Source organism: Macaca thibetana, chromosome X (genome assembly GCF_024542745.1).
Source record: "Macaca thibetana thibetana isolate TM-01 chromosome X, ASM2454274v1, whole genome shotgun sequence".
Classification (NCBI taxonomy): domain Eukaryota; kingdom Metazoa; phylum Chordata; class Mammalia; order Primates; family Cercopithecidae; genus Macaca; species Macaca thibetana.
Genome location: NC_065598.1, coordinates 52,625,892 through 52,652,251, shown reverse-complemented (window position 1 = coordinate 52,652,251; position 26,360 = coordinate 52,625,892). Strand labels below are relative to the sequence as shown.

At 47.4% G+C, this 26,360-nt stretch overlaps 2 protein-coding genes across 8 annotated transcripts in view; one reads left to right on the top strand and one right to left on the bottom strand.

Moving 5' to 3' along the window:
* Positions 1 to 26,360, top strand: part of KDM5C (lysine demethylase 5C) — a 34,259-nt gene that overhangs the window by 5,546 nt on the left and 2,353 nt on the right. Inside the window, exons 3-26 of one of the 5 annotated variants that reach the window (XM_050777132.1) lie at positions 1,453 to 1,575; positions 1,881 to 2,051; positions 2,537 to 2,668; positions 3,611 to 3,734; positions 3,832 to 4,013; positions 4,954 to 5,112; positions 8,208 to 8,327; positions 8,459 to 8,617; positions 9,257 to 9,438; positions 9,538 to 9,700; positions 17,614 to 17,733; positions 17,843 to 18,037; positions 20,436 to 20,617; positions 20,706 to 20,830; positions 20,956 to 21,103; positions 21,700 to 21,805; positions 22,530 to 22,888; positions 23,532 to 23,670; positions 24,168 to 24,347; positions 24,512 to 24,649; positions 24,846 to 25,077; positions 25,277 to 25,644; positions 25,930 to 26,008; positions 26,146 to 26,345. In XM_050777132.1, coding sequence (XP_050633089.1) covers positions 1,453 to 1,575; positions 1,881 to 2,051; positions 2,537 to 2,668; positions 3,611 to 3,734; positions 3,832 to 4,013; positions 4,954 to 5,112; positions 8,208 to 8,327; positions 8,459 to 8,617; positions 9,257 to 9,438; positions 9,538 to 9,700; positions 17,614 to 17,733; positions 17,843 to 18,037; positions 20,436 to 20,617; positions 20,706 to 20,830; positions 20,956 to 21,103; positions 21,700 to 21,805; positions 22,530 to 22,888; positions 23,532 to 23,670; positions 24,168 to 24,347; positions 24,512 to 24,649; positions 24,846 to 25,077; positions 25,277 to 25,644; positions 25,930 to 26,008; positions 26,146 to 26,345 — 4,086 coding nt within the window. Of the gene's footprint in view, positions 1 to 1,452; positions 1,576 to 1,880; positions 2,052 to 2,533; positions 2,669 to 3,610; positions 3,735 to 3,831; positions 4,014 to 4,953; positions 5,113 to 8,207; positions 8,328 to 8,458; positions 8,618 to 9,256; positions 9,439 to 9,537; positions 9,701 to 17,613; positions 17,734 to 17,842; positions 18,038 to 20,435; positions 20,618 to 20,705; positions 20,831 to 20,955; positions 21,104 to 21,699; positions 21,806 to 22,529; positions 22,889 to 23,531; positions 23,671 to 24,167; positions 24,348 to 24,511; positions 24,650 to 24,845; positions 25,087 to 25,276; positions 25,645 to 25,929; positions 26,009 to 26,145; positions 26,346 to 26,360 lie in introns of all 5 variants that reach the window. The other 4 variants (XM_050777135.1, XM_050777131.1, XM_050777133.1 and 1 more) reach the window with 4 other exon arrangements.
* The window catches only part of KANTR (KANTR integral membrane protein), a 116,999-nt gene continuing 95,745 nt past the window's right edge, over positions 5,107 to 26,360 (bottom strand). For 2 of the 3 annotated variants that reach the window (XR_007722702.1, XR_007722698.1), the window contains 2 exons: positions 19,188 to 19,224; positions 5,107 to 5,310 (listed from right to left, as the gene is read on the bottom strand). The gene's annotated coding sequence lies outside the window, so the exon portion shown is untranslated. The remainder of the gene's footprint in view (positions 5,311 to 19,187; positions 19,225 to 26,360) is intronic. The other variant, XR_007722704.1, reaches the window with a different exon arrangement.

Sequence of the window (26,360 nt, the reverse complement as noted above, 5' to 3'; positions counted from 1 at the left end):
CTAGCATGACACAAGGGCAGGTTTTCTATAGAGGGAGTGCTGGCTAATGAGAAGGAGCAGGGATGAGGCCAACTTCAGAAAGCTAAGGGGCTGAGGTCGAGGGAGCACTTCCTTGCCCTTTGAGGGTTCTCACAGCTGAGGAACTGTAGGTTGTTTCTTCGCACAAATAGACCTTAGTTTTTCTCAGCTATGAAATGGAAAGAGCTGTCTTTGTTCCCCCTAATGGGATCAGGGCAAGGTAGTGAATGGTAGTGACTATCTAGTTCTTCCAAGAACCAGGCCCTCTGACTGGAGTGAGGAGGTTATAGACTTGGGGCCTATGGGAGTCCTTCTTGGTTACTGAGATTTCAGGGAAGCATGATACATATCTTGTTCCTAGTCTCTTTGGCCCACATTGGGTCCTGGGTTGGCCAGGTGCTAGTGCTACTCTGATATACCATCTCTTAGTTCTAGGCCATTCTGTCTATAATTATAGCATGCACTTTCACCCTTCAGCCACCATGGAACAAGTTTGGTGGTACATAAGGAGGTGCGTGTGCCTTTTTGGAGCTTTCTTTCTCTGAAACATGCCTAGAGCTTAGATATAATTCTGAAATTTGCAGAGGATCTTCACTGTTCCCCTCATTAAGTCTACCCCTCTGGGGTAAGTGGACTGTGCAGTTATTTTCCATTTATAATTATTAATAAAAGAAAAAAGGAGTCCACAGTGAAACTGATTTGCTCAAGACAGTATAACAAATAAGTAGCAGAGGGAGAGCCAAAGCTCAAGTTATGTGGCACCAAAATATCTTGATGCTTGCTGTGTGACCTAACTCCTCTGACCCTCTGTTTCCTCATCTGTAGAGGAAATGATAATACTCACATGACCCTGTCAGGGAGATTGACAGAGGACATATCTAAAGCTTTTGGCAGTTGTGACCCTCTCTATTGGGACTTGGGCTTCTCTGATTGACTAGAAGGTGACAAATGAGAGAGAAGTGGCTGAGTGCAGTGGCTTGCGCCTGTGATCCCAGCTCTTTGGGAGGCCAAAGTGGATGGATTGCTTGAGCCTAGGAGTTTGAGACGAGCCTGGGCAACATGGTGAAACCTCATTGCTACAAAGAATACAAAAATTAGCTGGTTGTGGTGGCGTGCGCCTGTAGTTCCAGCTACTCAGGAGGCTGAGGCAGGAGAATCACTTGAGCCCAGGAGGTCAAGTCTACAGTCAGCCGTGATTGCACCACTCCATTCCAGCTTGGGCGACAGAGCGAGACCATCTCAAAAAAAAAAACAAGAAGTGAGAACGAGGTGGGGCTAAGCACTGCCTAGAGTCTGGGATCCGGTTCATTGGGAGAAGCCCTGGGTAGTGAAAGTGTGGACTGCTGTATTCCTCTGTTCTCCCCTAAGATTGGACCCAAAGATAGTGGTCAGTGGGAGGGGGTGGCCAGCCTCTTTGAGCCATTTTTTCTTCAGGCCCAGACGAGAGTGAAACTGAACTACTTGGACCAGATTGCCAAATTCTGGGAAATCCAGGGCTCCTCCTTAAAGATTCCCAATGTAGAACGGCGGATCTTGGACCTCTACAGTCTCAGCAAAGTAAGAACAGGTTTTTGTCAAGCACCCCCCACCTCACCCCAATATCCTTGGTACTGTGGGGGCCCCCTTAGTTTGAATATTAGATCTTTAGGCTGCAATGGAAGGGGCACAGCTTGGTAGCACACAAGCTGTCATGAGAACATCTTGGAATCTTTTGCTGCAATTTGAGATTGGGATAAGGGGATAGCCTCCTGTGAAGTGAGGGACTAGAGTTGCCCTCATTGCCCTTTTGCCCTTTCTACAGGCCTACTCCCTCACAAAAATACACATGGCATATCCATGTCTTTTCCTGCTTGTTTTTTCAGATTGTGGTGGAGGAAGGTGGTTATGAAGCTATCTGCAAGGACCGTCGGTGGGCTCGGGTAGCCCAGCGCCTCAACTACCCACCAGGCAAAAATATTGGCTCCTTGCTACGCTCCCACTACGAACGCATTGTTTATCCCTATGAAATGTACCAATCTGGAGCCAACCTTGTGGTAAGGATGTCAAAGTGGGGCAGGGCGCGGCTTTACCCTTCAGCACAGATTTCCACACTTGCTCTTAATGAAACTGGTTTAGCGGACTGAAGATCTGGGAGTTGGACTCTGCTCTTTCCTAGTGATGCTTGTTCTCTTTCTGTACTGCTCAGGGTCAGAGGTCCTGGAGTTATCTGTACAGCTAGCTTATTTGTTATGTGACAAAGTTTTAACTGATAGAGAAATCAGATAAGGGAGAGCTTGGGCTAGAAGGTGTGGGAAGAGATGGCGTCTGATTTAGTTGGGGAGATGGTTGGTTGGTGGAGGAAGTGACTGGAAGGGAGGAGTGATACAAGCAAAGGCACTGAGAATTCCCAAAGTGTGTGCTTGGGTCAGGTGAGTGGACCACAACTTTGGATGCCACTGGGTGAGGGTAGAGGGAAGTTCTTGCTTTTACGGGCTGGAGTCCCATGTCCTGACCCTTACCCCTCACCTGTCCCCAGCAGTGTAACACACGTCCATTTGATAATGAGGAGAAGGACAAGGAATACAAACCCCACAGCATCCCCCTACGACAGTCTGTGCAGCCTTCCAAGTTCAACAGCTATGGCCGGCGGGCCAAGAGACTGCAGCCTGATGTGAGTACTCCCCTTCTTCGAACTTAGAGCTTTGAGGTAGAGGGAGTCCTTTCCTTCCCTTTGGCTAAGGCTGTGTTCCCTGTTCCACTATCCCTTCTTTTGTTCTCTGAGTTCTTCTGAGCGTTAGTGTGTGCCTCTCTCTGGCTTCACTTTTGCTTTTTTCTCCCCTCTCAGCTGAGCTGCTGAGCTGGGTCTTGATCTGTTTGTGCAGCCTCTTTTGTATGTCTGCTCTTCTTGCCTGTTTTGTTCCTTTCCAGACTTACTCTGCTCATAGAAGTAGAACTCTTCTTTCTCCTTATACCTGTGTCTTTTGTTTTGTTTTGAGACATAGGGTCTTGCTATGTTGCCCAGACTGGAGTACAGTGGCTATTCACAGGCTTGATCATAGTGCACTATAATCTTGAACTCCTAGGCTTGAGTGATCCTCTCGCCTCAGCCTCTTGAGTAGCTAGGACCACAGGTGTGTACCACTGTTCCCAGCTCCTTATGGCTATGTCTTCAAGCAGAAGCTTATGTGCGAGGCATTCTTCTTGGCACTGGGAATACAACAGAGAACAAGATGGACACTCCCTGGGCTCAATGAAGCATGTAATTTAGCAGATCCTATTAGTCACTGCCATTTGTTGGTAATGCCAAACACTGCTAGCTTTTTCATATATATTATCCCTAACCCCCCTCATAACTATAAGGGAGGAGGTAATATTCTCATTTTACAGTTGGGAAAACTGAGATATCCTGTCTTTTATTCCTTTCCGAGAGTGGGCCGAGGAGGCAGCTCACCTACCCTCAGTCTCCAAAAAGCAACACTGAGTTCTTGGCTTAGCCCATCTGTGCCTCAGCCCCCAGCATATCAGGTGATATGTAGTCTGAGTTATTGTTCTTTTAGGATGGGACAGTCTGCCCCAGATAGCAGTCTTGATTCATTTCCTTCTTTCCTTCCAGCCGGAACCCACAGAGGAAGACATTGAAAAGAATCCAGAGCTGAAAAAGCTACAGATCTATGGGGCAGGCCCCAAGATGATGGGCCTGGGCCTCATGGCCAAGGACAAGACTCTGCGGAAGAAAGGTAAGTCCTAACAGGCTCGGGTGGCCTCACCTGAGGAGAAAAGTCAGGGCCCTAAGTGTCCTAGACCTCTGTTTACAGCCATTTTTCTCTCTCCCAGATAAGGAGGGGCCCGAGTGTCCCCCCACAGTAGTGGTGAAGGAGGAGTTAGGTGGGGATGTGAAGGTGGAGTCAACTTCGCCTAAGACCTTCCTGGAGAGCAAGGAGGAGCTGAGTCACAGCCCTGAACCCTGCACCAAGATGACCATGAGGCTGCGGAGGAACCACAGCAATGCCCAGTTTGTAAGGACCCAGCCCTGACTTCTTAATGCTCTGCTTCTCGTCCCTTCAATAAGCATTCCCCTGCATGGCACTGGACCAGGTCGCATTAACCACAAAAGCGGGCCTCCATGGGCCCTGCCCTCAGTTAGCTTCCTTAATTGGGGAAACAAAGCCAACTCACATGGAACAAAGAGCAAGAAAGGGTGATCAAGTGCTGTCAACATGAAGTGCTGGAAGGGTCCAGAGAAGGAGCCTCACCATTGCTTCAGGATAAAGGCTAAGCTCCTCATTGCCATGCATGATCCAGTCCCTGCTGACCTCTAGCCTCATCCCCCAGCACTGCCCACCTCACTCCTCTGCTATAGCCACACTGAACTCCTTGTAGGTATGTTCATTTTTCCCCGTAAGATGCACTATGCTTTTTCATCCCTATCCTTTGCACATGTTGTTTCTTCAGCCTGGAAGAGATTCCCCCTGTGCTCTGCCCTGTTGCCAAGTTTTGTTTTGCCTTCAGGTTTCAGCCAGTTTCAGGTGTCACCTTTTCAATGAAGTCCTTTCTCAAGGCTATCCCCCCTTATCTCCAGCTGCTTTGAGTGCTTCCTTCTCTAGGCTCCACAGTGCCCTTTATGGACCGCTATTGGCAATTTTTAATTTTTATGAACACATGTCTCTAGAGTACTGTATATACTTGGAAGGATACCATGTCTTGTTTTTGTGCTAGAGTCCAGCGTAGTTCTGAACATGGGTTTAGTAAGTGTTTATTGAATGAATAAAAATGGGAGGATTCAAGACTGGATGATGAAAGACTGGTCTCGCAGCTCTACCTGCTTATTTGGGGAGGGTACATACATGCAGTTGAGCTCCAGACCTAGCATGGCTAGCTTGTACAGGACTGTAAATCATTCAGCCAGCAAACACAGTGGATTTCCAATGGAGAACTTTTGCTCTTCTCCCCTGGCAGATTGAGTCATATGTCTGCCGGATGTGTTCTCGAGGGGATGAGGATGACAAGCTCCTGCTGTGTGATGGCTGTGATGACAACTACCACATCTTCTGCCTGCTGCCTCCTCTGCCTGAGATCCCCAAGGGTGTCTGGCGGTGCCCAAAGTGTGTCATGGCGGTAAGGCCTCCCCACTCCACATCTGCGTCATAGGGCTTTCTTGCCTGCCTTCATCTGGCCTTATTGAGGGCAGCTTCTTAGCTCAGCCATAGTCTTAGGTTTTGGGTCTCTGTGGTGGGATTAGGCTGGGCAGAGCTTTGGGAGAAAGGAGCAGGAGATTCGGCCTTTGCTTTTGTCCTCTAAGAGCTGCCAGACCACCTGGAGAGGTAAGCATCACAATTAGACTGTATGTGGTGACATATAAACAGAGGCTAAATTGTGTGTTAGGAGCTCTGAGATAAACAAGTTCAGAGGAGAGGAAAATGGCTAAGGGTAATAATCAGGGAAAATGTCAGAAATGACACTTGAAGGATAGGAATTTTTTTTTTTTTTTTTGAGACGGAGTCTCGCTCTGTCACCCAGGCTGGAGTGCAGTGGTGTGATCTCAGCTCACTGCAAGTTCCGCTTCCCGGGTTCACGCCTTTCTCCCGCCTCAGCCTCCCGAGTAGCTGGGATTACAGGCGCCCACCACCACGCCTGGCTAATTTTTTGTATTTTTAGTAGAGACAGGGTTTCACCTTGTTAGCCAGAATGGTCTCGATCTCCTGACCTCGTGATCTACCCGCCTCGGCCTCCCAGAGTGCTGGGATTACAGTCAAGAGCCACCGTGCCCAGCCGAAGGATAGGAATATTAAGAAAAAAATGTTCTTTCAAATTCTGAGTTTTTGTTCTTTTTTTTTCTTTTTTAGAAAGTTTGAGGCTGGGCATGGTGGCTCATGCCTATAATCGTAGCACTTTGGGAGGCCAAGGTGGGCGGATCGTTTGAGCCCAGAAGTTTGAGACCAGCCTGGGCAACATGGCGAAACCCCGTCTCTACCAAAAAAGATACAAAAATTAGCCAGGCATGGTGGCGCACGCCTGTTGTCCCAGCTACTTGGGAGGCTGAGGTGGGAGGATCACTTGAGCCCAGGAGGCAGAGGTTGCAGTGTGCCGAAACCATGCCACTGCACCCCAGCCTGGGCAACAGAATGAGACCCTGTCTGAAAAAAAGAAGAAAAGACGTTTTGGAAAATAGACCAATTACTTGCCTTCCCACTACCCAGTGATAGCCATTGTTAATAGTTTGGTATATTTTTTTCTCATCTTTTTGCTGTTATTTATATGTAACTATAACAAGTTTGAGATCATGTTATATATTTTCATTTGTTACTTTATAACCATTTCTGTGTATTATTAAGTTTAATCAAGGTCTGGAATTTTTTTTGGATGGTATATCATGGGTATAATATTTATTTAGTTGTTTTCCTCTTGTTATATTTAGACTGAGGCAGTGATACAGGCTTTAACTAGAGAGGTGGGTGGCTGTTCAGGACTGGGAGGTGGAGGACTAGCAGGAACAGAGGTATAGTAGGAGAGCATGCCTACTGTGGGTATAGGAGCAGTAAGGAGAGCAGCTGAAGCAGCAGTAAGGGCCAAGTGGCCAGGAAGTTGGGCAGGTACATTTCATGAACTTCCTACCTTCACCCAAATTCTTGGTGCTTATCTTCTACATTTCCCTTTGGATTTCTGGAGAGCAGACATACGCCTTATCTTAGGGACTCAACTGTGGTTGTAGAGACCGGGTGTGCACATGCATACATACACACACACAGACATACACAGATGAGGAAAAATCAGGGCAGTGCATATTGGCCTTGGTAGTGGTGGAGATTCCAGCTGGGGAGGAGTTTGGATACCAACAGTATCAAGACTGTCGACTCTACTTGACTCTCTAAGTGGTTATAAGTCCGTGGATCAGACTGACATTTATTTTTCAAACATAAGCATGGTGTGTGTCTGATTTTGGGGTACATATCGTTCTCATCTAAAATAATGAACATAGGTACAAATGAGGTAGACCCACATCCTGTCTTCTGAGACAGTCTCAAGAACAGAAGTAGTAGAGGGTTTATACTGTAAAAGCCAGTGTCTTCATTTTCCATCTTTCTTTTTCCTTTTTTTTCTTGCGACAGAATCTTGCTCTGTCACCCAGGCTGGAGTGCAGTGATGCCATCTGTGCTCACTGCAACCTCTGCCTCCCAGGTTCAAGTGATTCTCCTGCCTCAGCCTCCTGAGTAGCTGGGATTACAGGTGCCTGCCACCACACCCGGCTAGTTTTTGTATTTTTAGTAGAGACAGAGTTTCACTGTGGTGGCCAGGCTGGTCTCGGAACTCCTGACCTCAGGTGATCTGCCCGCCTCAGCCTCCCAAAGTGCTGGGATTACAGGCATGAGCCACCATGCCTAGCCCCATTTTCCATCTTTCAAGGTGCTAGGATATTCATTGCCATTTTCCCAGCCGTATAGTTCTAGTCTGGGCATAAAAAAACTTCCCTAAGCATCCTGCATAGAATCACATTTTAGAGGCCGGGCATGGTGGCTCATGCTTGTAATTCCAGCACTTGGGAGGCCAAGGCGGGCGGATCACAGGGTCAGGAGTTTGAGACCAGCCTGGCCAACATGGTGAAACCCCATCTCTACTGAAAATACAAAAATTAGCCAGGCTTGGTGGCGGGCACCTGTAATCTCAGCTACTCGGGAGGCTGAGGCAGGAGAATCGCTTGAACCTGGGAGGCAGAGGTTGCAGTGAGCTGAGATTGTGCCACTGCACTCCAGTCTGGGCGACAGAGCAAGACTCTGTCTCAAAAAAAAAAAAAAAAAAAAAAAAAATTAGAATCACATTTTAGTGAGAGAGGAAAAATGGTGGCAGAAGAACACCGGATAGCATATTAAAGTCAGAGCCATTTAGATAAAGTCCTAAAGGAAGAAAAGAGCATGAGATGACTCCCTGGAAGTTGTGAGACTGGAATTGAGTTTTGAAGAACCAATGAAAGAAAGTGGAAAAGGACATTTCAGTAGGGAGGAACTGAGCGAAAAAAGCATGATGGGGAATGAAAAGACTAAGCCGAAGTGTGGTAAGAGCAAAAGGTACAGCTATAAAGTAAGGCCTGCCTCAGGGGCCTTGAGTGCAGACCTAGGGCTCTTCTCCCTCCCTACCCCTTATATTCCAGTTCCACTTGTGAGGATTCTTCACCTCCTTGCCTCTGTTTTGGTGACATGTTCTCCTTTGGGTTTTAGGAGTGTAAGCGGCCCCCAGAAGCCTTTGGCTTTGAGCAGGCTACCCGGGAATACACTCTGCAGAGCTTTGGCGAGATGGCTGACTCCTTTAAAGCTGACTACTTCAACATGCCCGTGCATGTAGGTGATGGAGGGCTGAGGTAGTGTTGGGCTAGGATCATAGGTGTTGGTGCCAGATGGTCTCAGCTCACCTGGGTCAATGGGTCCAGGGTGTGATGGGCCATGGTCAGCTGCTACCTTTCTTCCCCTAGATGGTGCCCACAGAACTTGTGGAGAAGGAGTTCTGGAGGCTGGTAAATAGCATTGAGGAAGATGTGACTGTTGAGTATGGAGCTGACATCCATTCCAAAGAATTTGGCAGCGGTTTCCCTGTCAGTGACAGTAAACGGCACCTAACCCCTGAAGAGGAGGTGAGTGGATGATCATGGTTACATGTCAGCTGTGTGAACTTAGGCAAATCATTTAATATCTGAAAAACTCAATATCTCTGTAAGATGAGGATAATTATGCCAATCTTATGTAGCCGTGAGATTCAGATGAGATGAAAGAAAACAGTCTGGTACCTGGCATGTACAAACATGAGATGGGTTCTTTCACCTCTGTGAGCCCATTTCCTTATCTCTAAAATGGGGATAATATCTACCTTGCAAATTTGTTATAAAAATTAAATGAGAAGGTATATGAGATCCTGGCTCATCCATAAGAAGTGTTCAGGGAGTGGGGTTTGTATGCACAGGAGAAAATGAGGGCTTAGTTGTGCTTCCAAGAAAGGGTACATTTTGATCCAGAGCAGGACTTTTTTTAACTTGCAGGTATTTTGGTAGATGGATATATCTGTAAACTTTGCAGAAATTGAAGTGAATAGAATTGAAATTTTGTATGTATGCTCTTTGGTGGAGAGGTAGGGAGAAAACCTATATGTTTCTTAAGATGTTTCAAAAAAGTCTCTGACCTCAAAATTAAGGTTCCCTAGGCTAAAGAAAATGACTTAAGATCTCAGTTCCTTAGCATAACCCTCATGCCCTTTTTACAAATACCTGACCTGGCAGGAGTATGCTACCAGTGGTTGGAACCTAAATGTGATGCCGGTGTTGGAACAGTCTGTACTGTGCCACATCAATGCAGATATCTCTGGCATGAAGGTGCCCTGGCTCTACGTGGGCATGGTCTTCTCAGCCTTTTGCTGGCATATTGAGGATCACTGGAGTTACTCCATTAACTACCTCCACTGGTGAGTGGGGCCCTGGGGAGCCAGGGAATCAAGTCAGTGTGGGCTCCCTGCATGACCAAGGTGTGATTTACTGTGTGTATCCCTTTTCCACTTGTGCAGGGGTGAGCCGAAGACCTGGTATGGGGTGCCCTCACTTGCAGCAGAACATTTGGAAGAGGTGATGAAGAAGCTGACACCTGAATTATTTGATAGCCAGCCTGACCTCCTGCACCAACTTGTCACCCTCATGAATCCCAACACCCTCATGTCCCATGGCGTGCCAGTGAGTACCCAGGCAACAGGGACAAGCAGCAGGAATGATTTAGTGATGTCCTTTGTGATGGTGGTGGTGGTGGTGGTGGTTGTCATCTAGATTCTGCCCCTGTCCTTTCTTCGTTGCTGTTCTTAATTGGGCTACAGGTTTGACTACTCTAGTAGAGACCCAAAATAATAGTGATTAGATGTACCATATGATGGTATACCCTCTGGGCCATGTGATAGAGGGTAACACCTAAGGGGCGGCTTATTATCACATCTACATTCCAGCCAGTGGAAGAGGGAAATTGGAAAGGGCAGGGCTAGACAAATCTTTCAAGGGCACACATCATTTCCATTCATCTTCTGTTAGTAAAAACTTGGTCATATGACCACATCTAGCTGCAGGGAAAACTGGGAAATGTAATTCTTATTTTGGATGGTCAAGTACCGCTTATAAACTGGAGGTCATGTTGTTATGGCAGAAGACAAGAATGAATATCAGGGTACAACTAGCAGCCTCTGCCATACTTTGTATACTCTTACCCTTCTCAGAGCAATGGGTAGGTCTTTTTATTTAACAGGTCAAAAGTTGAACCCAGAGTTCTGGGCTATCCTCTGTGTACTTCTCTCTTACCCTTTAAGACATTTTGCTGGGTATACAATGTGGCTTACCTGTGAGAGACTTTATACTCCTGGGAATTTCTAGCATTGATTAGCATCAGCCAGTTTTCTGGTGTGGATCTTAAAACAGCCTGATCACTAGTCCTGTAAGAACAGGAATTAGTAGATCCTGTATCTCTGCTTTAAGTGTTATCTGGGGCTGCTACTCTTCCCTACTCCCTTCCACGCTCTTTGGCCTTGGACACATTACCACTTACTCTAATGCATGAGGTAGTCAATAAATATTGAATTAATGTCTCCTTCAAATATTCCTAGATATCTGTACAGTAGGGCTTTGGACTAAGTCAGCGGTTCTCACCTGCGTTTCTTTTTACGTTCACCTTGTTTTGGTATACTATATGTCCCATGAGTAATATTTTTTTATTATAAAATTTAGTGATATTTAACCAAGGACTTGGGATATCTAGGGAATTGGACAGAAGGAGGTGTCCTATAACAGTTTAGGCAGTCTTCCTCCACTCAGGGAGTTATCCTTTTCTCTCTCTACCTCACCCCATTTAAGGATTACCGGACTCGATGATCAAGGGCTTGAGTTCTGCTTCAAAAATAGACATGGGGTCTGACTTTCCTCAGACTTCTGTCTTCCTGACCCATAGCACAGCATCAGTCCTTGTCTATAATGCCATGGAAAACTGTAAAAGGGGATTCTCTTGGCCGGGCGCAGTGGCTCACACCTGTAATCTGAGCACTTTGGGAGGCCGAGGCAGGCAGATCACTTGAGGTCAGGAGTTTGAAACCAGCCTGGCCAACATGGTGAAATAAAAATATAAAAGTTAGCCGGGTATGGTGGTGCATGCCTGTAATCCTAGCTACTCAGGAGCCAGAGGCAGGAGAATCGCTTTAACCCGGGAGGCAGAGGTTGTAGTGAGCTGAGATTGTACCACTGCACTCCAGCCTGGGCAACATAGTGAGACTCTGTACCACTGCACTCCAGCCTGGGCAACATAGTGAGACTCTGTCTTTTAAAAAAAAAAAAAAAAAAAAAAAAAGAGCCGGGCACAATGGCTTATGCCTGTAATCCCAGCACTTTGGGAGGCTGAGGCAGCCGGATCACCTGAAGTCGGGAGTTCGAGACCAGCCTGGCCAACATGGCGAAACCCTGGTCTCTAATAAAAATACAAAATTAGCCGGACGTGGTGGCGCATGCTTGTAGTCCCAGCTACTGGGGAGGCTGAGGCAGGAGAATCGCTTGAACCCAGGGGGCGGAGGTTACAGTGAGCCGAGATCATGCCGTTGCATTCCAGCCTGGGCAACAGGTGCGAGACTCCATCTCAAAAAAAAAAGGATTCTCTGAAGGATTTGGGTAGCTAAGAGGCATATATATGTGTGTGTGTGTATGTGTATACATATATATATATATGTATATGCAGAAGGTCATGGAGCTGTTTAATCCTTACCTCTTTTTAAAAAACTTTATCACAGACTGAAATATGTGCTTTTTGCTTACACCTCCACAGCATTTCTGCTGCTCGTGACTCACCGTCTTCTCTGGCCAGCTACTACTTTGCCACCCAGCCCTCTGTCTGCCCTGCCCTTCCTATAGGTAGTTCCCAGCATCTCCAGGCCCTTTGGACTTGGCAGTATCCCCTTAATTGAAGCATCTGTGATGTTTATGTTCTCATGCTGGCAGGCTGCAGTTTAGCCAGCTGGAGCTCCCCCAGAGGTATCTTTAGCTCCCTGCCCCCACCGCCCTGCCTTCCCCTTTGGTGGGAGAAGGCCATTTCTTTTTATAGATATGTAATGTAAGTATCATTTTCTTTTTTTTTTTGAGACGGAGTCTCACTCTGTCACCCAGGCTTTAGGCTGGAGTGCAGTGGCACGATCTCGGCTCACGATCTCAGCTCACTGCAACCTCCTCCTCCCGGGTTCAAGTGATTACCCTGCCTCAGCCTCCTGAGTAGCTGGGATTACAGGTGCCTGCTACCATGCCCAGCTAATTTTTGTATTGTTAGTAGAGACGGGGTTTCACCATGTTGGCCAGGATGGTCTCGAACTCTTGACCTCAGGTGATCCACCCACCTTGGCCTCCCCAAAGTGCTGGGATTACAGGCGTGAGCCACCGTGCCTGGCCTATTTTCATTATAAAATAAACATGCCCTCTTCCCAGAAAATGGAAAACAGAAAGTTTGCCCCTATTCTCTCCACCCTAAACATCTAAACATTGTTATGTTTCCAACTGTTATTTTTTATGTAAAATTCGACATAGCAATAATCAGTGTATGGTTTTTATAATCAATTTAGTAAGTTTATTGTTGTAGAACTGCACTGTCCAATTTGGTAGCCGCTAGCTACACGTGGCTACTGAGCACTTGAGATGTGGCTAGTCCTCACTGAAATGTGCCAAAAGTATAAAATGCATGTTAGCTTTCAAGACTTAGTACGAAACAAAGAATGCCAAGTATCTCACTTAATACTTTTGTGTACCAATTATACCTAGAAATAATAATATTGTGGATATATTAAGTTAAATAAAATATATTTAACTTAATTTTACCTGTTTCTTTTTACCTTTTTAATGTGGCTACTAAAAAAATTTTTTTTTCTTTTTTTTTTGGAGAAGGAGTCTTACTCTTGTCACCCAGGCTGGAGTGCAAGTGACATGATCTCGGCTGACTGCAACCTCCGCCTCCCAGGTTCAAGCGATTCTCCTGTCTCAGTCTCCCAAGTAGCTGGAACTACAGGCCTGAGCCACTATGCCTGGCTAATTTTTGTGTATTTTTAGTAGAGATGAGGTTTCACCATGTTGGCCAGGCTGGTCTTGAACTCCTGACCTCAGTTGATCCTCCCGCCTCGACCTCCCAAAGTGCTGGGATTACAGGCGTGAGCTACTGTGCCAGTTTTTTTTTTTTTTTTTTTTTTTTTTTTGTGAAGGAATCTCACTCTGTTGCCTGGGTTGGAGTGCAGTGGTGTGCTCTCGGGCTCACTGCAACCTCCATCTCCTGAGTTCAAGCGATTCTCCCGCCTCAGCCTCCCGAGTAGCTGAGATTACAGGCGTGCGCCACCACATCTGGCTAATTTTGTATTTTTAGTAGAGACAGGGTTGTACCATGTTGGCCAGGCTGATCTTGAACTCCTGATTTCAAGTGATCTGCCTGCCTTGGTCTCCCAAACTGCTGAGATTATAAGCGTGAGACACCGCGCCCAGCAAAAGAATTTAAAAGTACCTATGTACCAAGCATATTTCTCTTGGACAGCACTGGTCTAGAATGATTTTCACTTTGTTGCTATATGAATTATAACCATTTTTAAAAGTTTCATTGCAGTATGATTTGCTACATACCGTAAAATTCACCCATTTTAAGTACACAATCCAGTATGGAGTTGTGCTACCATTTCTACAATCCAGTCGTATAACATTTCTACCACCCCAAAAAGATCCCTTATACCCATTTACAGTCACTCCCCTTTCCAGCCCTTAGTCCCAGTCAACCATTCATCTGTTTTCTGTCTATAGATTTGTCTTTTCTGGACAGTTCATAAAAATGGAATAATATGTGGTCATTTGTTTCTTCTCTCACTTAGCATGTTTTTGGGGTTCATCCACATTGCAGCATGTGTCAGAACTTGATTCCTTTGATGACCCAGTAATATTCACCAGTTGATGAACCTTTTGAGTTGTTTTTACTTTTTGGCTATTCGCAGTTGTCATTTTTAACAGCTGCAGAATGTGAGGAGAACTTTTCTAAATAAGCACATAGGAAATAGTAAAGTGACATTGCCAGAATCAGGGTGCAGGGTGAGACAGAGTTATGAGCATCAAGTTCTACTCCTGGCTCTGCTACCTGAGGCTTACCTGAGACTTAGTTTTCATGTCTACAAAATTAAGGCTGGCATAGTAAGACCCCTTCTAATTAATTAATAACAAATAAAATTAAGCCTGGTACTAGATCATTCAGTAAATGTTGCTAGAGCTCATTCTTTGTGCAAGGCCTCTCTGGTCAACACTCTGAAGGCAAATAAGCCAGTGCCTGCATTTGTGTATGCATAGCTGAGTGCTGGACAGAGGAGTAAATAAGTGGAATAAAGCATTAAAGGTGCTAAAAAAGAGCAACAAACGAGGTCATTTAGGAAGCGGGGGTTATCAGGAAAGGTTTTGCAGGAGTAGTGTTCCCTGAAAGAAGAGTAAGAGTTTACCTGTCAGAACTGTGACTTAATCATGTGGGCATGGGGATTCCAGTGAGGGACTCTCAGCTGAGGCTGATTTGCATTTTTTGGAAGATAGTTCCAAAATGGTCAGATTTGCGTTTTTTGGAAGATAGTTCTGGCATTTAGTAATTGAGGCCAATGCAATAATACAGGTAAGAAAGAAATGCTGATGTTGCCTCTAAGTAGAGGTAGATTTGAGAAGAAAATATGATGGAGGTGCAAGCTTGATGCATGGTCCAAATAAATGGGGAGATATGTTTATGAATGGGAAGATTTAATATTGTTAAGATGTTAATTCTCCCCAAATTAATTTAGACTCCTGGCAGAGGAATCATTGGGTTGAAGGGTTCTTGATATACATTAACAAATTTGTTTTCCAGAGAGTAGAATGTATTGATTCCCTTACTGGCACTGTACCTACTTCACTGTGTCTTCAACAAAATTGAATGTTTACCTTAAAAAGCCTTGTGAGGCTTCTCAGTAAAGATGACAGATTAAGCATACACATGGCTACTTCCATTCTGTACTGAGACTCCACAAAAATTACATAAAGGGATTTTTTAAGGTGAAGAAAATTACAGAGATGGAGAATATGAGAGAGGAGACAATGATAAAATTCTTGAAACTGGAAAACAGATAGATGAGAAAACTGAAACATAAGCCAATACTGAGGACATCTTGGGAACCAACCCAATTCATACCTCAGAATCCCCCAAAGATTTGTTATCGGTGGCACCAGGCATTCTAGGGGTAAAGATGGATGGGGTGAAAGTAAGGATTGGTTCACGTCTATATAAGCAGCTGTGAGGGCCAGGTGCGGTGACTCACGCCTGTAATCCTAGCACTTTGGGAGGCCGAGGCGGGTGAATCACAAGGTCAGGAGATCGAGACCATCCTGGCTAACACAGTGAAACCCTGTCTTTACTAAAATTACAAAAAATTAGCCGGGCGTGGTGACGCACGCCTATAGTCCCAGCTACTCAGGAGGCTGAGGCAGGAGAATGGCGTGAACCCGGGAGGCGGAGCTTGCAATGAGCTGAGATCACCCCACTGCACTCCAGCCTGGGCAACAGAGTGAGACTGCATATCAAAAAAAAAAAAAAAAAAAAAGGCTGTGAGATCTCCCATGCTGGGCAGCTAGAAATGTCTAGTCACTCTAGTAAAAGACTGAAGATTTATTTCTGAAGAGGTTAAAACAGTCTCTGGATTAAGTCTTCTAGGTACAATTGAGGGTGGAGTTATAGGGAATGTAATTAGGATTTATCATACTGGATGCTGAGGTTCCCAGCCATCATTCTCCACTTGGCTGTTAGAACACTGGTTGCCAGGCCTTTTTTCCTACAGGCCAAAAAAAAAAAAAAAAAAAAAAAAAGGGTTTTCTCTGGGGAATCTGACTGGCCTGCGAGGAAAGACCTGGAGTTTCCCAAACTAAATGACTTAGCTAGATCACCCTACAGTGAAGCTTACAGTTGACAAGCTTCATCTGTGTACTCAGAGCTTCCATTCAGCTTTTTAATCTCTTCCTCTTAAATATAAGCAGGCAGCCACAGAAAACAACTGAGAGGCTGGCACGATGGCTCACGCCTGTAATCCCAGCAATTTGGGAGGCCAAGGCGGGTGGATCTCCTGAGGTCTGGAGTTTGAGACCAGCCTGGCCAACATGACAAAACCCCATCTCTACTAAAAATACGACATGGTGGCGTATGCCTGTAATCCCAGCTACCTGGAAGGCCAGAATACTGTTTAAAAAATAGCATATGCAAACAAAATTATGGTAGCAAAAATGAAAAATGTAAAAAGTGTATGTTTTCCACTTTTGAAAGATAGATGGTTGAGGAAATCTTCCAAAAAATAGAGTAAAAAGATGGAAAAGGGTAGAAAAAATTAGGGAATTTTTCTAGGAGGTTCAGTATTCAAATAGGAGTTATAAAAAGAAAATAGATGAAAACTGAGAGGATGAAATCATTAATGAAATCATTCAAGAAAATTTCCCTGAACTGGAGAATCGATTTTCCAGAGCCAATGGGCCTACCCAGTACATGAGTGAAAATAAATTCATACCAAGATATATCTTGTAAATTTCCATGTCAAACACTGAGACCAGAAGAATCCTATAAGCTCGAGAGAGAGAAACAGGTTTCAAATGCTTATCAAAGCATTAGAAATCAGAATGGCTTCAAAATTTTCAACAGTAACACTAGAAGATCTGAGCAGTGTGCCTTTAAAATTATTTTCTGAGTCAACAACTATGGGAGTTTGAAAAAAAGGATTTTCATCTTAGAATTCTATATACAGTCAAGTGTGAGAGTAAGAATAGAGACTTTTTTTAAAAAAAGAAAAGTAGGTTCTTCACACCATTTCTTAGGAAACTGTTGGAGGATGTTCTTAAGCATAGCAAAGGAATAAACCAAGAACGAGGAAGACATGGGATCTAGGAAATAGGAGATCTGTCACAAGAGAGTGATGATCCAGGGAGGACAGCTGGTCCAGATTGGAACAGATCAGAAGGTTGCATGAGAGACTGTTACAGAAAGATGAAAATTGATAGGAAAAGAGATTTGAATATTGGTCAGAAAGTTAGGGATATATGCATAAAAAACTAAGCAAATTGAGAAACAGGAGGCTATTTTTAACATAGTCTAGAAGCATGTTATTTAAGGTAGTTATAATCAACGCCAAAATAATCAGAAGAGGTGGAAGTGATTGGGTCTGGGGAAGGGAGAATATCAAGGCTGGCAGATTTTATAACAGATCTTTATAGAGCCATTTGACTCTTGAAACTGCATATATAACTGATGAAAGTAAATAACTAAAAAAGCTTGTCCAGCTTAATTAAAAGTGATATTTATAATTTTTGCAAAAATTACTAAAGGAAGTTGGAATATTTTGACATATATTTTTAAATCTCAAATCTCCCTGTCATCTCAACACACATCAAAACCTTGAGAGCAGAGACCAGTGGTCCTTCCTTTCAAGAGTTGGAGAGTCTGGGATTCTGTTGTCAGACTGTGTTCCCTGAGGCTTTTGTCTCCTTAATGACCTTGCACTTAAGTCAGGTCTGCATACAGGAAAATCTCTGTCTCAACAGCCATGGCCTTTCTTGTTCCTCAGGTTGTCCGCACAAACCAGTGTGCAGGAGAATTTGTCATCACCTTCCCCCGTGCTTACCACAGCGGCTTCAACCAAGGCTACAACTTTGCCGAGGCCGTCAACTTTTGCACTGCCGACTGGGTGAGTCTAGAATGTGGTGGGATTGGGGGGAGAAGCAGGAGGGTTGTGGAGAAGCTGGGGCATCATGGCCGCCAGACTTGGCCACACTCAACCTTGAACCTGCCCACAGTTGCCTGCTGGGCGCCAGTGCATTGAACACTACCGCCGGCTCCGGAGATACTGCGTCTTCTCCCATGAGGAGCTTATCTGCAAGATGGCTGCCTGCCCAGAGAAGCTAGACCTGAACCTGGCGGCAGCTGTGCATAAGGAGATGTTCATCATGGTGCAAGAAGAGCGGCGTCTACGAAAGGCCCTGCTGGAGAAGGTGGGGAGAGTACCCCAGATCAAGCACCCTATTCTGATGGAAGTTTGGGGAGGCAGAGGCAGCAGCACCAAGAAGGTGTAGCCTCTACTCTTGGAGTGTAGTGAAAAGAACTAGACGCATCTTGATTGAAAACCACATACCATTCTCTGCTATACCCTTTACCAGCAACCTTGCTTAAGTCGATTTACTTCATTGTCAGTTTTCCCATCTGAAAAATGGGATTATGATAATGCTCATCTTTTTGGATAGTTGATTGGATTAAAGATAATGCTTGCTTAGTGACTGACCCATGGCAGGTACTGGTATAGCAGCTATTTATCATTATTTAAATGACCCAGGAAAATAGACTGGCATATGAAACCTCACTGCTGATTATGTAGGTGACTGTATCAAGTTACTTGATCTTTCATATCTCACTTTCCCACTCTAAAATGGGAATAAATATCTAACTTGCAAGATGTAAAGTTAGAGTAAGGTGATTTATGTGAAAACCATCTCTCTAACATTGCCTTTGCAATGTTGCAGCTGCTATTATTGATAATGTTAATACATGAAGAAACTGATTGAAATATGGAATGTTTCTCAGGAATTGCTATTTTATTACATGCAGATGATTCAGTAACTCAAGCTAGGGCAATAATATTATCAAGTAGAAGGTGGTCCTGCTTTAATTGATTTCTTGTAAGCTTGTGTCAGTTGTGTGTGTAGCTGAGTGGAAGCTGCTACAGAGCTCTAAAGTCCACTCGTGTAGTTTCAGCCATCATCTTCAAATTTCACACTTGCCCAGTTAGGGAATTGACTTTGTGAGAGTCTTTCATAAGATTACAAAGGAGTGCTGGTTCTGTGGGATCCCTTGCTGCCTATTTAGGGTAATACTTTCTTATTTTAAAGCTCATTTATAGCTTTCCTGTGAGTGTGGGCTATAGGGAGAGCTATAGCTACAGTAGCGTCGGAAGTCTGGGGCCTCTCAGTCGTGATGTTAGTTGTTGAGTCCCTGGGCTTTTCCAGGCATCATTTTCGCACTCTGTTCAGTACTGTTATTAAATGATGGCCGTGTGGCTGTGCCAAGCTGTGGGAAGGAGCCGAAGCAAGGTGGGGAGAATAGACTTTCTCATCTTGACATTCAGAATTCTTCACACTTGGCCCTTACCTCAGAGAAGCATTCTGGACACCATAGTCTTGGAATCCTGTAAGAGATTGTATGTGTATTTAAGTATGTTTCTGGGAAGAGGACTCATAGTTTACATCCAATTCTCAAGAGTCCATAGTCAAAAAAACCCCTAGAGACGTCATCCTTAGAATATTCTCTGACTTTAGAGTCAAAATTAACTCAGTTTGGCAAGTTACTGACCCTAAGACTTAGTTTCTGCCTTAGCAAAATGAGATAGACCTGTGGAATATATATTCTTATCTGAAAATTAGAGCTAATAACAGTAAGTATTTGATGAACACCGAATCTAATTGCCGAGATACTTGTCTGATTCCATAGCTGCTTTGTTATTATTAATCCTCATAACAACCCAACAAGGATGATACTGTTTGTCTCCATCTTACTAGATAATGAAACAGACCCAGAGACGTTAAATGATTTACTCATGATCACATAGCATATAAGTGGCAGAGTGGGATTTGGGCTCATAACTTATGCAGAGGTTAGGTGTTAAAGTTGGTGTGTAAGGCAAAAACTGTTAGAGTCAACATTTCCCATTAAAATCCCTAAAATTGCCCATTAGATATATGCACTGGGTTGTCTCTCGATTACTCCAACATAGCCAGCTTTTTTTTTCATTTTTGAAATGGAGTGCGTTTTCTTTATCTGAGCAACAGATGAAGTCATTGGATTAGGTTTGGAAGCCATATTGTTGGGAGAAAATTATTATATCTCTTTAAACCCTGAAAACAAGCACATACAGTTGAATTTCTCTAAGTTATATATGTGCACAAGTATCTCCTGCCTACTAAGTGGCCAGCGTGGTGCCTGGAACCCAGTGGGCGCTGAGTAACTGGAAGCCGATATTGTTCCCCAGTACACATAACTAGCCAGGCCTGTCCCTTGGCCACTTCCACACATTGCCACCTCTCTGGTATCTTGGTCCACCACTTTCCTCACTTCTCACCCACAAGGCCCTTTCTGCTGATCTGGATCTTACTTGATTTTTCTTCCTCTATAAAATTATCCGACTCAGCTCACATTGATCTTGCCCTGGTTTATCTGATTCCCCCAGCTTTGAGAGTCTCGACTTTACAAAGGGCAGGTATGCTCCCTGGGGTTTGGCCTCTTAAACCCCATGACCCTCAGCATAGATTTGAGTCTAAAGTAGGGGTCGGTGGTGGCTGAGATGGAGGATTCTGCTACCTGGTTCTGGTTATATATAACACATGGGTTAAATGCCCTTAGGGCATCACAGAGGCTGAGCGAGAGGCTTTCGAGCTGCTCCCAGATGATGAGCGCCAGTGTATCAAGTGCAAGACTACGTGTTTCCTGTCAGCCCTGGCCTGCTACGACTGCCCAGACGGCCTTGTCTGCCTTTCCCACATCAATGATCTCTGCAAGTGCTCCAGTAGCCGGCAGTACCTGCGGTGAGCGTGGGCCTTTCTGGAGGAAGTGGGGCAAGAAGGAGGATGCAGAGCTGGGCCAGACATGCTCTTGCCTGCCCTCTTCCTCCAGGTATCGGTATACGTTGGATGAGCTTCCTGCCATGCTGCATAAGCTGAAGGTTCGGGCTGAGTCCTTTGACACCTGGGCCAACAAAGTGCGAGTGGCCCTGGAGGTGGAGGATGGGCGGAAGCGCAGTGAGTGATGGGGGGATGGAGGGACTCCACAGGCAAGTTCTATTCCCTTTCTTCTGTACTCTGACCACCTTCCTCTGCCTTTATTCAATACTGCCTACTCCTTGCTGCCCTCATTCTTCTTCCAGGCCTTGAAGAACTGAGGGCACTAGAGTCTGAAGCCCGTGAGCGGAGGTTTCCTAATAGTGAGCTGCTGCAGCAACTAAAGAACTGCCTGAGTGAGGCAGAGGCTTGCGTGTCCCGAGCTCTGGGACTGGTCAGCGGCCAGGAAGCTGGGTATGACAGCATGAGGAGTCAGGGCGCACATAAGGTGCTGAGGATCCAACACCTAGGAAAAGTGCTGCAAGGGGTAGACTGTGAATACCATTTGGCAGAATGGACATCGTCAGGAAGCTGCCAGGCACAAGAGTGTGAGATGGCCTGGAAGGTGTTGGGGAGGGCAAGGAGACCAGGCCACTTAGAAAGGACAGGAGAGCCTCCGTGATAAGAAAGCTAGAAGTGTTTTTTTTTTTATCAGTACCTGGAAGTGGCCTGAGAGAGAGGCTGAGGGGTTTTGTGGGAGGCTTACGGGTAAGAACAGGACACAGATGTATAAACCTGACCCCTGCTACACAGCTTTAGAATTCACAGTAGAGGATGGATTGCAAAGTGTAGCTCTTGTTACAACCCATTAGTTTCTAATTCTTTCCCCTCATAATATGAACATGCTCTATAATTTAAAACCTTCCCTCTAACCTGGGCAATTGGGGCAAATTTGAAATATGCGAGATCAAGGTGGACAGGTGTGGTGAAGAAAGGTGTTGGGTCTTAGCATAGACATGGAGGGAGGGCACTGGGTTTAGACCTGAAACCTCACATGTGATACTCCATAGCCCCCACAGGGTGGCGGGTCTGCAGATGACCCTGGCTGAGCTCCGGGCCTTTCTGGACCAGATGAATAACCTGCCTTGTGCCATGCACCAGATTGGGGATGTCAAGGTGAGGATGCTTGGAGTGCTGCTGAGGGATCAAGGGGACTGGGGGACCTGAGCAGCAGGCTACTCTTGGCTCCTTACAAAAGCTTAAAGTGTTCAGGCGAGACTGGACGCACATGTGAGAAAAGAACAGGTGGGAGGGGTGAGGCAAGGGTCTAGTGACTGCCTGTTAGAAATGGGCCTTAAGGGTCAGGTGGCAAGGGTGTGAGTACAGGATACAGAGTCCAGGTAAGGTTTCCTGGAGGAGGGGTAGAGGAGGAGGAGGTAACAGGGTGCTTTTTGGGCTTGGAAAGTGGAGGGGAATTCATGAAAGTGGAGGAGGAGTGAGATGGAGAGGGCAACAGACCCCACGGTGGTGAGCACGAGGGTTTATGTGAGGACTAAGCATAGCAATTTTTAGGGCAGGGAGGTTTCTTGGTGCCCTGAGAACAGAGCACGCTGAAAAGTTAAATAAAGCATAGTTGAATAATTATTAGTTAATTAATCTCTAAGGGTGGGGCCCAGGAATCTGCATTCTTAACAAATTCCCCAGGGCATTCTAATGAGCAGTCAGTGTTAGGAACCCCCACTGTCTTAGAGCTTGGAGAAGGAGAGCCCAGCCCATGTTAGGCTCCTTTGCCCCAAAAGCTTAGAGGGTAAGAAGGTAGGTGGGACAAGGTTCCATCTGGTGGTGGAACTCCTCAGTGGGCCCAGCTGAGGAGTTTGTTCTTCATCCTGTGTCCTGGTAGGGTATTCTGGAACAGGTGGAGGCCTTCCAGGCTGAGGCTCGTGAGGCCCTGGCCTCACTGCCCTCCAGTCCAGGGCTACTGCAGTCCCTGTTGGAGAGGGGGCGGCAGCTGGGGGTGGAGGTGCCTGAGGCCCAGCAGCTCCAGCGGCAGGTGGAACAGGCGCGATGGCTGGATGAGGTGAAACGCACACTGGCCCCCTCAGCCCGAAGGGGCACCTTGGCTGTCATGCGAGGACTGTTGGTCGCGGGTGCCAGTGTAGCCCCTAGCCCTGCTGTGGATAAAGCCCAGGCCGAGCTGCAGGAGCTGCTGACCATTGCTGAACGCTGGGAGGAGAAAGCCCACCTCTGCCTGGAGGCCAGGTAGGTCCAGCTGCTGCTTCTCTTCCCTGCCCTATTCCAAACATCCAAGTTGAATGGAGACCCAGAGGATGATTCCCATGGGTGGCCTTAGGTATCACACTCCTGTGTTACTGTATTGACTCTCCCCTGTTTTGTTCCCTATCTTGTCGTTTTGTTTTGTTTTGTTTTGTTTTTTTAAACTGTATACTTAAAGGCAGAGAGAGGCTGATGGAGAAGCAGAAATGCACAGATAGAGATTATCTAGAAGACTAGTGCTACAGGCTAATGTGCGCATACCCAGAAGCCCAAGTGACAGGCAGATGGGCAGATGTTGGTAGAAAGACCCCACATAGGGCAGTTGACAAACTGCAGCAACAGATTATATAATACAGGTTGTGTATATAGGCATTGCCAGCAGGCCAGGAGACTGGCAGACAAACAGAGGCGCAAGAGCTATGGCAGAAGGATGAAGTTGGGTGCATGCGGTCTTGGGGAAGCAGGGACTGGCAGCTACCTTTAGGCAGAATGCAAGCAAGTAGGCCCAAGCGGCAGCAGGAATAACAGACGCCCAAGGGGCCCATGCAGATATATCTGGTGGTCAGGCTGGGCTTCTGGTCAGGCAGAGCACATCAGACTGAGTGTTCTTTTTTTCCCCTACCTTTAGGCAGAAACATCCACCAGCCACACTTGAGGCCATAATCCGTGAAGCGGAAAACATCCCTGTTCACCTGCCCAACATCCAGGCTCTCAAGGAGGCTCTTGCTAAGGCCCGGGCCTGGATTGCTGATGTTGATGAGATCCAAGTGAGGACCCTGCCATCCCAGGCCTTCAGTCCAGCTGGGAAGAGATAGCATATACAGTGGGATGTGCTGGGTTGCTGGGATGGGTGGGGTTGGCTGGAGAGAGGAAGGGGGCATGGCATGTAGTCAGGAGGCAAAATGTGCCTGATGAGCAAGGTGAGAGGAAGAGTGTGAGGCTGGCCTGAAGGAAGAGAGGGCACTGGTTAGGATGAGATTGGTGGGCCAGGAAGGCAGGTAGTATGGGACTGAGCAGGGCAGGGGCGTGGAGGAGAGGAGAAGAGGCAAACTACAACAGAAGGCTGACGAGATACTTGGGGCTGAGCCAGTCAGTAGATGCTGGTGTTGTGGGAGAGAGCCAAGTGGGTGTTCCTTAGGATGACACCTGTTTTTTTTCTCCCTCAAGACAGCCCAGTTCATCTTTCCAGCTCAGGGCCAGGCACAGAGTAAGCATCAATAGCACTGGCAAGTTGAACTGAGCTGTCTCTCGCCCTTGTCACTAGAATGGTGACCACTACCCGTGCCTGGATGACTTGGAGGGCCTAGTAGCTGTGGGCCGGGACCTACCTGTGGGGCTGGAGGAGCTGAGACAGCTAGAGCTACAGGTACTGACAGCGCACTCCTGGAGGGAGAAGGCCTCCAAGACCTTCCTCAAGAAAAATTCTTGCTACACGCTGCTGGAGGTGAGGCCTGGGACCTTGACCTATAGCGTTTCTTAACGCCTGCCCTGGCTTCTATGAGATGGCTCATGAGATAACATGGGTTTTGTGGGGGCACCAGGGAGGGAAGGAGAGGGCAGGGGATGTAAGGGAAGCCCAGTCATTCCCTCTCTGTCTGCCTGTCTCAGGTTCTCTGCCCGTGTGCAGACGCTGGCTCAGATAGCACCAAGCGCAGCCGGTGGATGGAGAAGGAGCTGGGGTTGTACAAATCTGACACAGAGTTGCTGGGGCTGTCTGCGCAGGACCTCAGGGACCCAGGCTCTGTGGTAAGGAGCTTAGACACAGATGGGGAGAAGGGCTTGGTGATTAGATAGAGTCTGAGCTAGGTGGCCATGCATAGACCGCTTGTCCACTGAGCCTCAGTTCTCCTGGTTTGGGAGTAGGGGTGTTAAGCGGGGGCGGGGGCAGAGAAGGGAAGGGATAGGCTGCTGACCCACTTTGTTCCTGTCCTGGGTATGGCAGATCGTGGCCTTCAAGGAGGGGGAACAGAAGGAGAAGGAGGGTATCCTGCAGCTGCGTCGCACCAATTCGGCCAAGCCCAGTCCACTGGCATCATCGACCACAGCTTCCTCTACAACCTCTATCTGTGTGTGTGGGCAGGTGCCGGCTGGGGCGGGAGCTCTGCAGTGTGACCTGTGTCAGGACTGGTTCCATGGGCGGTGTGTGTCAGTGCCTCGCCTCCTCAGCTCTCCGAGGCCCGGGGGGGGGGGGGGGGGGGGGAGGGGGGGGGGGTGGGGGGGGAGGGGGGGGGGGGGGGGGGGGGGGGGGGGGGGGGGGGGGGGGGTTGGGGGGGGGGGGGGGGGGGGGGGGGGGGGGGGGGGGGGGGGGGGGGGGGGGGGGGGGGGGGGGGGGGGGGGGGGGGGTGGGGGGGGGGGGGGGGGGGGTGGGGGGGGGGCCCAATCCCACCTCATCCCTACTGCTGGCCTGGTGGGAATGGGACACCAAATTCCTGTGTCCACTGTGTATGCGCTCAAGGCGCCCACGCCTGGAGACCATCCTGGCACTGCTGGTAGCCCTGCAGAGACTGCCTGTGCGGCTGCCCGAGGGCGAGGCCCTGCAGTGCCTCACAGAGAGGGCCATCAGCTGGCAAGGCCGCGCCAGGCAGGCTCTGGCTTCTGAAGATGTGACTGCTCTGTTGGGACGGCTGACGGAGCTCCGCCAACAGCTACAGGCTGAACCCAGACCTGAGGAGCCTCCTAACTACCCTGCAGCCCCTGCTTCTGACCCCCTCAGAGAGGGCAGTGGCAAGGATATGCCTAAGGTGAGCTACTCAGCCCAGCTCTTGTCCTCAGATTCTTGTCTCCTAGCCCTTACCCCGGTTTAGGCTTGGCCCTGCCCCTTGTTCTCCAATTTTCAGTTTTCTTTGGACCAGCCTTCCTACTCCATTCTGCATCTGTCCAGATTCCTAGACTCTGCTCCCTGCTGGCAGCCTGTCTTCCCTCCTCCTCCAGAAGGCGGAGGGTCTCAAGTTTGGGGTTGGCGGAGGAAGAATAGGGCCTGGTTCTTCAGTTCAGTCACCCCTACCTATTCTTGCTCTCCTTTGCAGGTCGAAGGCTTACTGGAGAATGGAGACAGTGTGACCAGTCCTGAGAAGGTAGCCCTGGAGGAGGGCTCAGGTAAGAGAGGTAGGTCTAGGTGTGGTATGGGTAGGCTGTTGACTGCACATCACCAGAGTGACCCATGTAGTCCTCAGCTCTGTTGTAGTGGTGGGGATAAGACCAAGGGCAGCCTCTTAACACAGCTTGTTTCTGCAACCTCCTAGATCTGGAGCTGCTGTCCTCGCTGTTGCCACAGTTGACTGGCCCTGTGTTGGAACTGCCTGAGGCCACCCGGGCCCCCTTGGAGGAGCTCATGATGGAGGGGGACCTGCTCGAGGTGACCCTGGATGAGAACCACAGCATCTGGCAGCTGCTGCAGGCTGGACAGCCCCCAGACTTGGAGAGGATCCGCACACTTCTGGAGGTGAGGAGAGGGGTC